Here is a 15,320-nt window from a genome sequence, read left to right as displayed (position 1 = left end):
GCAGTGGGTAGCACAATCACCTCACAGCAAGAAGGTCGCTGGTTTGAGCCTCGGCTGGGTCAGTTGGTGTTTCTGTGTGGAGTTTGCATGTTCTCCCCGTGTTGGTGTGGGTTTCCTTCAGGTGCTCCGGTTTCCCCCACAGTCCAAACACATGCGCTATAGGGGAACTGATCAACTACACTGACTGTTTTGATCAAGTCTGATTATAAAAATGTGTTTACCAATAGAGGCTGGAGATTAAACAGTCATTTTTGCATAATAGGTGCACTTTAACACACGTGTGATCCAGCGTTTAAATGTTTAATTAATTGAATTACATATAATTCAGTGTGTGTGTGTGTGTGTGTGTGTGTGTGTGTGTGTGTGTGTGTGTTAATGCAGGTGGAGGGTCCCAAGAAGGATCTTCACTCTGGTGTCTATGGAGGAACAGTGGTGGAGCCCATGACGGATCTGATCGGGATCTTAGGTGTGTGTTATTACAGCGTATGATCACATGATGGTGTTGATTTAAGCTCCACAGATGGTGGTGTTCCTCCTCAGACAAGCTGATCAGCGATCTGATGTACATATCTACTGTATAAATCTATAGTGTATATAGTTTATATATATATATATATATTTATATATATATATATATATATATATATATATATATATATATATATATATATATATATATATATATACATATATATACTGTGTAGTGAATGTATCTGTATTGTTTTTATCTATAGTGTACATGTCTAAAAAGTATCTAGTGTATGTCCTCAGATAAGCTGATCAGCTCCAGTGGGCAGATCCTGGTTCCGGGCATCAGGGAGGCAGTGGCTCCTCTAGGGGACGAGGAGTGGAGCAGATATCAGGACATTGAGTTTGACCTGCAGAGCTTTAAACAGGACATCGGCCTCACTCAGCTCATGTACAGCAACAAGGCAACTATATATATATATAACTCTATCATTCTATCACTCTTTCATCACTCTGTCACACACACTATCACTCACTCAGCTCATGTACAGCAACAAGGTGTCACCTTTCCACTGACAGGCTAGTAGCTTGCAGCGCGTCACGCAAAGCCCACCCCCAGAATGTCCTCTGAATAAAACGTCACACAACCCGCCCACTTCAGCAGGAATCAGCAGATAAAGCACACCATCACATCATCACGACACCATTAAAATGAAGACAACCAACACAAACAGATGACACGTTACTGTACAGCAGTACATTATATGTCTATATGCACAGGCCTGTGTATTTCCATTCATTACATTCGTTTACTCACCGACCGACTGTTGGCATCGTGCATCGAGTGGTCTCGCCACTAACGGAGGGATGACCCGGCGCACCATCTATAATATATAACCACAGAAATGTTCTGGTTATAATATTATTATAACATCTCCCTTTTGATAGACAGCATCAAATATTCAGGCCAAATGCTCCGGAGAGACCTAAACAGGCTATTAATTTTTCCCCAGGCTATATGACACTTAATAAGTAATTCCACTTTATTTGAGAGAATAATTTAAGGATGTTGCATATCATTCAGTGATCTTAAATAAAGCGTTAAGTGTTTCAGCACATAAGAGCAAGTAATGAATTATAGGCTATAGCCCAGTGGTTCCCAACCTGGGGTCCGCGCCCCCCTAAGGGTTCACAAGGGGGGCGCGGGAGAGGAGAAGTGTTGAGGTAGAAAAAGGCATAAAAATGCTCCACTATTTTATAGGGCTGTACAATTAATCGAAAATCCGGTTTCGATTTCAAACGAAACGCATTAATCGAGATAAAGTTTATTGCATCATAAACCGCCCCCTTTCCAGTTGTTCACGTTTGTTGCTTCTAAAAGCGCGAAAGACCGCGTGCTTATTTGTGTGTGCAGCAAGCACCCGCAGTCAGAAGCATGCGGCCGGTCAGCATTCGGTCTCATTCGCACACTGAGACGAGCAGCGGAGCGCAGACATCTAAAGTCATCTTAACGTGAGCGCATTAATGGCCAAATAGGTGTCAAAACGCGGTGTTTAGTGATTATTTATATTAACCCTCAATTGTGTAATAAACAAACGAGTTGAGGATCAAAAGACGTGAAAGAGAAACCAAAGAGACAGCGAGAAATATTCCTGCTGCCGCCTGTTTTTATCATTAATCAAACAACGTCAAAATCCCTCACTAGTCTTGACTGAAGGACTGCTGTAGCTAAAGTGTTTTTCTTACAGTGAAGATGCTTAAATCACAGTTTGTTTAATATTTTTATTCTATTGTATTTATTTCTCTTTCCTTTGCAAGGTGGAAATAACTGTATGTATACACTTGAAGTCAGAATTATTAGCCCTCCTGAATATTAGCAAACCTTTTCCAGCCCAATTTCTGTTTAATGGAAAGAAGATTTTTTTTAAACTCATTTCTGAACATATTAGTTTTGATATCTCGTTTCTAATTACTTATTTCTTTTATCTTTGCTATGATGACAGTACATAATATTTTACTAGATATTTTTCAAAATACAAACATTCAGATTAAAGTGCATTTTAAAGGCTTAATTAGGGTAATAAGGCAAACATTGTATGACAGTAGTTTATTCTGCAGACAATCACAAATATATTGCATAAGGGGGCTAATGAAGTTAAATTGGTTTCAAAATATTTAAACCTGTTTTTATTCTAGCTAAAATAAAACAAATAAGCCTAGAAGAAAAATATTATAGGAAATACTGTTAAAATTCCTTGCTCTGTTAAACATAATTTGGGAAATATTTAAAAAAAAAAAAAAATCTCAGGAGCGCTAATAATTTTGACTTTAACTGATAATCGTTTTGAATAATCGTGATTACAATTATGACCAAAATAATCGTTATTATTATTTTCCCAAAATCAAGCAGCCCTACTATTATATATGTATTTTCAAGTACTAAAAAAAATCTAAATCAAAACATGCTTAAAATTCCAACATAATAGTAAAAATAATTAAAATAAATAACTTTAAATAATTATTTAAATTTTGCTCACGCAATGTGCTTGTCCAACGCGTCGTAAAGGCAAAATCAAAACAAAAATGGCAGAGAAACGTAAATGCAGTGGTTCTTCAGAGGCGAAGAAAAAGATTAGACAAAGATTAGTTTTATTGAAGGCCAAGACAAGTTAAAAGTGATTAATTTATATTTTCTATACATATTATATATTAATATTACACAAACACACACATACAGTATATATATATATATATATATATATATATATATATATATATATATATATATATATATATATATAGACAGTACATATGTGTGTGCGTGCGTGCGTGTGTATTTATATGGTGGGGGGGCTCCAATGTTTGTATATGTTCATGGGGGGGGCCCCAAAGAAAAAGGTTGGGAACCACTGCTATAGCCTATATATCGTGCTCAGCAGACATCCACTTATAAAGCTCTACACTTAACATTTCATTTTTACATTTTACCACATCATATACACACACAAACACTTGTTTGAGGACAATGAACACATTTTGTATGTGCAGTTTTCCCCAATATGTTTATAAAGCAGCGCTGCAGGACTGGATGACAGAAAAGAAGGTCATTTCTGATGCTTTCACTCACTCATAATATGCTCTGTTTACAGGATTTGGTTAATATCGTCGTATCCAAACACTTTATCAATAATCTTTCCAAAGTCTTCAGTTGTTTATCGTTTTAAGTAAATACGTACAATCTTTTTTTCAGAGAGGCTTTTGTAAAATGAGAGTTTAAAATGGCTTGAAACAGTTCACCTTATTTGTATTGTGTATACCTACATTATTATAGCTTGTGTTTGTTTTAAATTGGTTTATTTATTTACTGTAATTTTATTATATCCCATATTTGTAATTCTTTAAATGGTTTCAATATAGCGTAGGCTACATCATCTAGATATGGCACTATTGCCTACTAAAGTGCACAATCAATTGTAAAGTTTTACGTCTTTCTGTTGTGTTCATATTTTGTATCATCTCCAAAAGAAAGAAAGAAAGAAACCCAGCTGCTTGTGGCATCTAAACGCGCACGTATCATGCACAAACACACCATTTAACTAGACATAAAAACTTGACAATTGAAAATTACTGTCTGCTGTGTCTTTAATATGGTGTAAAGATTATTATGCGTTATTGAAACATCAAGGAGGATGCAGCAAAACAATGTCACTCATTATATTAAATCTACTTTATTATTTATGCAACATTCATTCATTCATTTTATTGTCGGCTTAGTCCCTTTATTAATCCGGGGTTGCCACAGCGGAATGAACCACCAACTTATCCAGCAAGTTTTTACGCAGCTGATGCCCTTCCAGCTGCAACCCATCATGGGGAAACATCCACACACACATTCACACACACACTCATACACTACGGACAATTTAGCCTACCCAATTCCCCTGTACCGCATGTGTTTGGACTGTGTGGGAAACCGGAGCACCCAGAGGAAACCCACGCTAATGCAGGGAGAACATGCAAACTCCACACAGAAACGCCAACTGAGCCGAGGTTCGAACCAGCGACCTTCTTGCCTTCTCGCTCACTGCCTCGCCTTCATGCAACACTCCTACATTTAAAAGGGAAACATAAGGGCAATCATAAGCAAAAGACCCCTAGCCTATAAGGTGTTAATGGAATAGCCTATCTTAAACTGAGCAGCTATACGCTTTCTTTCCCTTATTAATTTATTTGTTTGCCGCATGTACTCATATGCGATGAGAAAAATTGTGTACTGGCTGCACGCCAACTTTACCAGATTAAGTCCGCCTCTCCCCGAAGCCCCAGCTGGCCCTCAATGGCCCATGGTATTAGGCAGGCCCAAAAAAGGCCAGCTGCTGGCCATGAGTAAGCCCCGCTTTGGCCCGATCAGGCCCCGGAAGTGACAGTGGAAAAGCGACTGGCCCTGGCACGCTCGCTTTAAGGCTGATTTATACTTCTGCTTCAAGCGCACACGTACTGTATGCTACGGTGCAGCCTACACCTTGACGCATAGCCCTATGGAAGAGCGTGCAGAAGTATAAATGCACAGCTATGGGCGTTGCATGCGCCCTGGGTCACGCCAATCACTTGACGCAGAAGTATAAAGCAGGTGTGATACTAGCTACTCGCTCTATCAGTCTGTCACTATCACTCACACAGCTGATGTACAGCAACTTGGCAGGAGGGGGCGCTATATCACTCAATATATCATTCGTTCTATTACTCTAAAACTCTATCACTCTTTCATCACTATCACTCTATCTATCATTCATTCTGTCACTATATAACCATCATCACTCTGTCATCCATTCTACCACTCTATCACTATATCTCTATCACTCACACAGCTGATGTACAGAAATAAGGCAGCAGGAAACACACACCACTGCTGCTCTTTATATCCATCTATCAAGCATTTTCTCTATCCTTCTATGTATAACTCTATTTATCAGACTATTGCTCTATAATTCTCTGTATTGTTTGGTCTCTATCTTCTATATGTCGATTTATATACATGCATGACTAATGCTCTCTGCTGGACTTTAGAGCAGCTGTTAGTTGGCCAATGGTCCTATTTCAGTGCCTCAAAATAGCAATGCTCCAACAATGCACCTTAACACACCTCCTTTAAAGACCAGCACACACATGAGTGTACAGAGTGGCGCAAATGTATTTACTATTTAAACAACGTGGCGCAAAATGTGAAAATTACTGCTGGACTGGTCTGAAAATAGCAACAGATCACGCTAAACACACCTGTATGATAGAGCCGTATGTCTTCATCTCCTATACAGCATTCCATCTGTCCTTCTCTATCCTTCACTCCATCACTCTTTCACTATCACTCATTCTATCTATCTTTCTGTCTTCCCTCCATCATTCTATATACAATTTAAGTCGTCCTTCACTGTGTTTTTGAGTGTTGTTATTTTCTCGCTGTGTTCAGGTGGATCTGCTTGCCCACCGCTGGCGTCACCCCACCGTCTCCATCCACGGCATCGAGGGCGCTTTCTCCTCGCCCGGCACCAAGACCGTCATCCCAGCCAAAGTCATTGGGAAATTCTCCATCCGCCAGGTGCCAGACATGGACCCAGCCGTGGTGGAGAAACAGGTGAAGGGATGATCAGTCAGCTTTTACCATGTTGAACAGAGCCTGTATTCACGAAACAGCTCATCTCAGCACTGGGAGATACTGCTCCAAAACAGCTGTAAAACAGCTTACTCCTAAACCTGTTCATAAAGATGCTGAGATTAACTTTACTGTAGATTATAATAATAACAATAATAATAACAACAACAACAACAATAATAATAGATAGATAAATAATAATAATAATAAATAACAACAACAACAACAACAGATAATAATAATAAGAAGAAGAACAACAACAATTATATTAATAGATAATAATAATAAATAATAATAACAACAATAATAGATAATAAATAATAATAATATATAATAACAATTGTAATAAATAATAATAAAATAACAACAACAACAATAATAATAGATAAACAATGATAATAATAATAATAATAATAATTACAATAATAGATAATAATAATTGTAATAAATATTAATAATAATAATTACAATAATAGATAGTAATAATTGTAATAAATATTAATAATAATTACAATAATAGATAATAATAATTGTAATAAATATTAATAATAATAATTACAATAATAGATAATAATAATTGTAATAAATATTAATAATAATTACAATAATAATAAAATAACAACAACAACAATAATAGATCAACAATAATAATAATAATAATAATTACAATAATAATGATAATAATAATAATAACAATAATAGATAAATTATTATAATAATAATTAAATAAATTATTTTGCACCTAATAGTCAACATGTGTAATTTCCATAAACAAATAGTGGATAGGAATACTCATATAGTAAAAACACATGTTTTTCAGCTACAGTATAATAGATTTTTAAATACATTAAATTGGAATTCAATCATTCATTTTCTTCTCAGATTAGTCCCTTTATTTATCTGGGGTCGCCACAGCGGAATGAACCGCCAACTTATCCAGCATATGTTTCACACAGCAGATGCCGTTCCAGCTGCCAACCCGTCACTGGGAAACACACACTCATAGACTACGGCCAATTTAGCCTACCCAATTCCCCTACAGCGCATGTGTTTGGATTGTGGGGAAACCGGAGCACCCGGAGGAAACCCACACCAACACGGGGAGAACATGCAAACTCCACACAGAAACACCAACTGAACCAGCTGAAGCTCGAACCAGGGACCTTCTAGCTGTGAGGCGATCATGTTACCCACTGCGCCACCGTGACGTCCTAAATTTAAACTTTTATATAACAGTTGCAGGATGACACTGTATGTCTGTATTTTAAACAGCCACTTAAGAGCTCAAACCTGCTGTCCACATATGTGGACACTCAAGCACTACGAGGATACTTGTCTGGGGAAATGTCTAGGGCTGAGGTTGAATATAAAAGTTAAAGTAAATAAATAAATAAACAGTTGGCAGGTTCATGATTTAAATGACCGTAAAGGGTCTTTTATTGTGAGAAGGTGGAAAAAGTTTGTATTTACAAAAAAACAAAGAAATGAGCGCAAACAAAAATAGCTTCAGGGCTGAGCCAGGCCAAAATAATAAAACAATATATTAGCTAACTCCATCCCGAAGATAACTTACCTACTGAACCAAACGAAATGCAGAAAATAAATGACTAATACTACCCTTACTCCTGAACTAAACCAAAAACCAAACCTTCTCCGCTGTTGATTTTTTAGAAAAGCTACAATTTTCCTGCATTGTTCCATGCTAATGTACAGAATAAAGCAAATATATATTAAATGCTTTTGAATATTTTATTTAGTAAAAAAAAATAATAATAATAAATTAAAAAATAATAATAATAATAATAAATATATATATCTGAAATACATCAAAAATGTATTTATGGAATTTGTTTTTGTGAAAAAATATAATATTAATTTTTATTGTAATATGATTATTTATATATAATTTTTAATAATAATAAAGGATTTTAAGGAATGTTCTTTACTATAGAAGTTTTAGTGATTCATTAGCATTCAATGATTAGCATTCAATCATATTCCTTCGATTTAGTATCTTTTAATATTCAAAGGTTGCCACAACAGAATGAACCACTAACTATTCCAGTATATGTTTTACACAGCAGATGCTCTTCCAGCCACAACCCAGTACTGGGAAACACCCATATACACACACACACACACACACACACACTCATATACTACGGCCAGTGTAGTTGATCAGTTCCCCTATAGCGCATGTGTTTGGACTGTGGGGGAAACCGGAGCACCCGGAGGAAACCCACACCAACACGGGGAGAACATGCAAACTCCACATAGAAATGCCAACTGACCCAGACGGTACTCGAATCAGCGACCTTCTTACTGTGAGGCCACAGTGCAAACCACTGAGCCATCGTGCCACCCTCCATATTAACATGTATATTTATACAGAATAATTAGGTAAATATAAATAATTAAGATGCTTTTTAAATTATTTTAAAATATTTCAAAGTATTTTATTTAAAATATTTTTCAAATATTGTTTTCATTTCATTTTCAACGCATTTGTAGACATAATTACACTGTAAATAACAGATGTTCAGTGAATACGGGCTCTGATTGTTCACACTGTTGATCAAACAGCTGCAGTGTTGTTTTCCTCCAGGTCACAGATTATTTACACTCAGTGTTTGCGAAGCGCAAGAGTCCCAATAAACTCAACGTGACCATGGTCATCGGGGCCAAACCGTGGCTGGCGGATCCCAAACATCCGTTATTTGATGCCGGAAAAGCAGCAGTCAAGAGAGGTTAACCTTTCCCTTCATAATGCACAGGCAATCTGATTACTCTTTACAACTCAGGGGTCTGAAAAAAAGTGAACATTCCTAACCAGGGGCCTTCCTAAAAGTGAACATACAGCAGAATAAACTGCAGCTTAGTTATTGATGATTATGGCTAGGATGAATTAATGTGGCTAAATAAAAGGGGACCTATTCTGCCCCTTTATATGAGATGTAAAATGCGTCTCTGCTGTCTCTAGAGTGTGTGTGAAGCTGAAAACAGCACACAGATAATGTTCTCTGACTCTGAAACTGACCCTTTTAGGTTTTGATTCTAATTGTGGTGTTTTGGTGACTGTCGCTTTAAATGCAAATCAGATTGTGCTCTTTTCACATAGATATATACAGTAGATATCGCATAGGGACCCTCAGCATGCGTCAGTAGCGCCGCCACATTGGTACAGTGCTCCCAGGACAAATGTCATTCAACCGCACTAGACAAGACAGTGTTATTACGTGAAGATGCGGGACTTTAGTGCATTTTCTTAACAAAGAAAACAAAGCACAAAGGCAGAACATTTCATAGGTAATATTAAGTTTTTTCTGTTTTTTGTATGTTCTGAACTTTTGTGCTAATCAGGTAACGTTATTGATGATAACAGTCACTGCATTCACCATACGGCAAAGCAGCTCCAACTCGCACTAAACACTCGGCTTATGCTAGTTTTGTTGAATAAAATCAGCAAACAATGCAAAAGAAATATGACAACGAGATGCTGTGCTGCCAGAAACCTGTATTATTGTCGGCTAATGTTAGTGAAAGAGTCGTTCGGGGGATTCATTCACAAGCGAATCGCTCCCTCCGTCAGTATGAGCAGTGAAAGCAGGAGAGGAGCTGTGTTTCAGGACATGATTAGATCAGATTTAACAGGGAGGGTGAATAATACATTTCTGTACACACAAACACAAGCTTTTTGTCAGGAATGCCCGTGCGGTCACTGATCCATCAATGTAGAAAACTGATGTAAAATTATAATTTTCATAATTAGAAAAAAAAATTACATACTAACATCCAGGAAAACTCCCGATCACAGATATATGTGTATATGTGTATATCTCTGGCTTTGCATGGCCACAGTCCTCCACTGTACCTTGGTCCCGCATTCATTTCAAATGAGCGCTACCCTTTAGCAAGAAAGATTAAAAAGAAACTAGAAAGATTAGAAATGAACATTTATACAGTATTAATGTGCATAAAGCATCCGTGTTGTGAGAAGTGCTTCTTATATGATATGTGAACGACCCGTACAGCTTTACTGTAGACATTTCCTCCAGCGAAAATGACGTTGACTGAAACTTTCTGTCGTACACCACACACACCAAAAGAGTACCATTGGTTCCCTTGTAGCAGTGGAAACGCAAGCCTCATAAAGGTGACCAGTACCGACCCATACTGTCCCAGTGAGTGGAAAGGGGCCATAACTAATGACTCCCTTAAAGGAGTGTGCCCAACACTGCTCATTTCTAATAATTCATTTCTGTTGTCTTTGCCATGATGACAGTATTTACTAGTTTGTTATTATTTATTATTAGTGTATTAGTTATTATTACTAGTTTACCCTGTTGAAAAATCCAGCTTAAACCAGCCTAGGCTGGTTGGCTGGTTTTAGCTGGTCGACCAGGCTGATTTTAGAGGGGTTTTGGCCACTTCCAGGCTGGTTTCCAGCCATTTCCAGCCTGGTCTTAGCTGGTCAGGCTGAGAGATGACCAGCTAAAACCAGCTTGACCAGCCTAGCGAAGCTGAGAGTCCAGCCAAAACCAGCTACATCCAGCTTAAACCAGGCTGGTCAAGCTGGTTTTAGCTGGATTTGGCTGGTCATTTTCCAGCCTGACCAACTATGACCAGGCTGGAAATGGCTAGAAACCAGCCTGGAAATGGCCAAAACCCCTCTAAAACTAGCCTGGTCAACAAGCTAAAACCAGCCAACCAGCCTAGGCTGGTTGAAGCTGGATTTTTCAGCAGGGTACTCTTTTGCATGTAAGTTCTGATATGTGTGTGCTGCAGTTTTTGACGTGGAGCCTGACCTGATCCGAGAAGGAGGAACGATCCCCATCGCCAGAACCTTTCAGGACGTCACAGGAAAAAGCATCATCATGCTGCCCATCGGAGGCTTCGACGACGGCCTGCACTCCCAGAACGAGAAGATCAGCAGGTCTGAGCACAGCATATATGTTAGGGATGAAGTGCATTCAGGAGGTTATTACTACAGAATAAAGCTTTACAGCTTCATCAGCAGCCTGATGTATGTATGAAAACATCCGGCTGGATGTGCTTTATCCTACTTGTTGAACAAAACATTACACACAAAACACTGTTCTGAGCCATAATAGATTATTAAAGGGGTGGTCTGCTATGATATCATATTTTAAACTGTAGTTGTATGTGTAGCTGTGTGAACATAAACAACCTCTCTGAATGTAAGACGCTCAATGCAAAGGGAGACATTGGCTTTTACAGAGTTAGCTTAGCAAAGCCTACAGCGACCAAAATTTGGGGACATCACCCGGACAGAGGAGCTTGGCCGGACGCACCCGGCCCGAACCAATCGAGGAAAATAAATATATTTATGCATTTTTGGAGCCAAACACTTTGGGGAAGGCTTGAAGAAAATTTAAGACCTCGTAAAAACCGGATTAAGACTTTTTAATACCTTTTAAGGGCCTTAATTTTCTCATAATTGATTTATCAACTCTTAATACTTTAAGACCCTGCAGACACCCTCCAAAATTAGGAGTCAAGAATCAGAGCTGACTCCACAAAACAACAACAGCGAGCGCTTGTAGGGGAGTGACATTGAGCCGATCCTCCAATCACAGCACATTATGTTAGTGGTCAGAGCCTCTTAAGGGCGGGCCTTTCAGAGGAACTAGGAAATATGACAGTGGTGTTCATGTTAGCCAAGTCGCTGTATATAATCAAAGTAAGATATATAAAACAAATAAAGCATGAACACACACGGCTCTGCATCTTATAAACACAACCAAGCCTTAAAAATTCAATGTGGACCAGCCGTTTAGGTCTTTAATTAAACACAAAGCTGACAGAAATGAAAACAGCTGATGGAGTATACACTAACCTGTGTATTACTCAGACACAAGACAGCACACAACAGTCAAAAACACAAAGCTAGTCTTCAGAAAATCCCACAGAACTTACACTTTCAGTTTATTTTATTGGGATGTTGATCTGATCTCTGTCCATTTCTGATGATTTTATTAATAATATAATGTGTAATTGTTAATATCTAGAGAAATAAGTGTGTAAAATAACAGTAAATGTGCTGCAATTTATTACAAGGTTTCTGTAGCGTAATACAGGGGTTTTCAAACTTTTTCAGCTGAGGGCCCCTTTGTGTAGCGCGAATATTTTTGGGGACCCCCAAAAAATAAAAATGACGCCACCGCCTCAAATTAACAACTGTACTTAATTTTTTTAAATTGTATTATTCAATATATTTATATTATTATATATTATTCAATAAATGTATATCATTCATTATCTGGATTAGTTTTTGTAAGATGTCAGTTGAGTTGACATAGTTTCAGTGCTTCAATTGATCAAATCTTGATGCGCAGTGTTCATTGTGGTCTTCTCTCACTGCATTTCATCAAGCCATATTTTGTGTACGAGTCGTCACTTTACACAGTTTTTTATGCCATTTTTATGCTTTTTTTCTGCCTATGCACAGCTAGACTCTTCTGTATTTACCCTTACAGCTGAGACTCTAAATGTATCTAAAGATTTAAAGCTTTAAAGTTTTAAAGAGTTTTGTCATTCATCAGCCTGTTAACAGTTAACTGTACTGTTGTAACTAGCAATACTACAATGGAGGCTGTAGTGGTTCAGTGTGTTTTGTTTATTTTTATTCCTTTTTTTTTTGTGCACATCATAATTTACTCAGGTCGATAATCCTGACTTACACTGATAAAAAATAATTTCCTAAATGCAATCTAGAATTGGGTATTCAAGTTCAAAGAGCCACAAGTTTTACTTTGCATAATTTTAGAAGCTTTGCTGACTTTAAAATGTTCATACCAGTGTGTTCTATTAATAATAATACTGAACATTACATTTAAAATAGTTACACAAATAAATATGGGAAAAAGTGGATTAACATCTTGAAATAAATGCATTTATATTCAGAGTATTAAAATTTGATCAGATATGCTGAGCTCCATTAAATACAGAGCACTAATACATTTTAATATTTAATAATTAATTAGCCCTATAACATAACACAAACAGATACATTATCATTTTTATAGGCTATAGTGGTTTTACTCAGGGTGTGTACAATTTAGTTTTTTTTAATCATCCAGTTATGAACCAATGTGAGTAAGAGGTCCCCTGCAGAGCTCATCCAGCTGTCATTAGTGTAACAGGAGTGAAACTCTGAGAACAATTAAAATTCAATATTCAATAAAAGTCCCCGTGCACAGAGGCGGGCCGCTGCTCTTCTTTTCCTGTGTCACGAAAGTGTCAACTGCATTGAAATGGCATAAGCATAAAGCTTAATTTTTGCAGTACTTTCGAGCTCAAATTATAATAAAAAATATATTAACCTTCAGAATGATGCGGGACACAAAATTCATCCATGTGGGCCCATTGATTACCCCTCATCTAAAATTTCTTTGCGGCCCCCCTAGCGCCATCTGGCGGCCCCCCAGTTTGAAAACCCTTGGCGTAATACACAATACAGCACTGCACACTATCACATTCGTCAATAAAAGTCACTTTTTTTAAGGTGAGAAGTTGTAGAGAGAAAGATCAAGCTCCCATAACACAATTCAAAACAATAAATAAACAGGTTAAAATAAAAACATGAATCACAAACTATGGAAAACGGCTCATTTAGGGATGCTTTTTCTCAGTGTATTAATTATTGTTCTGTCCTGTTCAGACGCAACTACATTGAAGGAACCAAACTCTTCATCGCGTACCTGTACGAAGTGTCCCAGATCAAGAAGTACTGAAGAGGCTCTGCAAACAAACACACACATGAGCAGCATTATGCAAATCCCCGACTGACTAACACATTTCTCTAAACTGATGCACATCCACTGGTTAATGGAGATCATGGAGATTGCTGGTGCAAATTAATAAAACAAGTGTTTTGCAATGTATGTGTGGTGGTTTTATTTGCATATAAATATATTTAATTCAAATCATCTTTAATTCTACAGCGCTTTTACAATGGAAATTGTGTCAAAGCAGCTTCACATAGAAGATCATAGTGTTATAATTATTTCTTCACTCTCCTATCGGTGAAATTTTTTTCCCTCTCTGCTGTTGCTACTGGCTTGCATGGTTCATGTTCGGTAGAGCTACGCATCGATGAATTTGCTCTTCAGTGTTTGGAGTCTCTGTAATGACCTTAAACCACACTGAACTGAGCTAAACTGAACTGAACTTAAACACTAAAAATTGAACTACTCTGTTCCAATTACTATGACCATTTATGTGAAGCTGCTTTGACACAGTCTACATTGTAAACAATAAAATAAACATTTTTGTACTTTATCTTAAGAAAAGTTAAGAGCCTGGAGGTATTAAACACTTTGCAAATTCAGTTTGCAGACATTTGTAGGTACAGACATCTATTGTGTGCGTTCTTGGTAGTTTTTTCATGTCTTTTTAATATTGTTCATATCGATATGGGAATTATATCGTATCGACCGAAATTAAGAAATATATCGTGATATAAATTTTTGCCATATCGTCCAGCCCTACTGAAAACTAAAAATCACTGGCCTCTGCTTGATTTATAGTTATGGACAAATCACTGCGGTCACGCCATCTGCGGTTCAGAGAGAGACGATCACACTATCTGTGCTTTAAATTGAGGTGCGCGTCTACTCGGTGTTTCGCGGTAGATTAAAGACGCGTGTGTTTAATGCGCTGCAGTTTTATAATCTTGTTTCACTTTATTTTGTGTGAATGAATTCAAATGATAATCAAAAATCGTCTCTTTTATTCATATTTGGGTAAATAATTATCATGACTTTGCATGTAGGCTATGCTATTATTCCTTTGTTTTGCTGTAATTGTGTTTTATTTGCTAGTTTAAAACATAATTAACAGTATTAAAGTCATTACCCAGCTGTCATGACTATTAACACTCCTTTTCATATTTACAATCTATTTAGGTGTTCACTGTGTAAGTATGACTGTTTTATTGGTTTATTTGTATTTTTAGTAAATATTTTCCCCCTTTTCATGTGGAATGTTGCTAAATTAATAAAAAAAATATTATTGTACAAATGTTTATTTTCCCTACTTAAATATAAATATATAAGTAATATCAAAAGCATGTAAAATATAAAAATCATGGAAAATACAGTGTTTTTACTGTATGGTCATATTAGAAAAAATCATTAAAAAATAAAATCTAACTGTTTTCTGCCAACTCCACCAAATTATT

The 15,320-nt window shown here is 37.0% G+C and overlaps 2 protein-coding genes across 2 annotated transcripts in view; one reads left to right on the top strand and one right to left on the bottom strand.

The window, feature by feature from the left end:
- The window catches only part of ncoa7a (nuclear receptor coactivator 7a), a 62,493-nt gene extending 57,917 nt beyond the window's left edge, over window positions 1–4,576 (bottom strand). Inside the window, exons 1-2 of the mRNA XM_073925347.1 lie at window positions 4,401–4,576; window positions 1,286–1,352 (exon numbers count right to left, since the gene is read on the bottom strand). The gene's annotated coding sequence lies outside the window, so the exon portion shown is untranslated. The remainder of the gene's footprint in view (window positions 1–1,285; window positions 1,353–4,400) is intronic.
- Window positions 1–14,022, top strand: part of cndp1 (carnosine dipeptidase 1) — a 24,331-nt gene extending 10,309 nt beyond the window's left edge. Inside the window, 6 exon segments of the mRNA NM_001310033.1 lie at window positions 382–466; window positions 772–932; window positions 5,936–6,100; window positions 8,724–8,865; window positions 10,904–11,051; window positions 13,800–14,022. Of these exon segments, the coding sequence (NP_001296962.1) occupies window positions 382–466; window positions 772–932; window positions 5,936–6,100; window positions 8,724–8,865; window positions 10,904–11,051; window positions 13,800–13,872 (774 nt within the window). The 3' untranslated portion in view covers window positions 13,873–14,022.
- Window positions 14,023–15,320: the final 1,298 nt, after the last annotated feature.

The sequence above is a fragment of the Danio rerio genome, chromosome 16 (assembly GCF_049306965.1).
Source record: "Danio rerio strain Tuebingen ecotype United States chromosome 16, GRCz12tu, whole genome shotgun sequence".
Classification (NCBI taxonomy): domain Eukaryota; kingdom Metazoa; phylum Chordata; class Actinopteri; order Cypriniformes; family Danionidae; genus Danio; species Danio rerio.
Note: the sequence above shows the minus strand (reverse complement) of the source record. Positions and strands in the feature narration are given on the sequence as shown.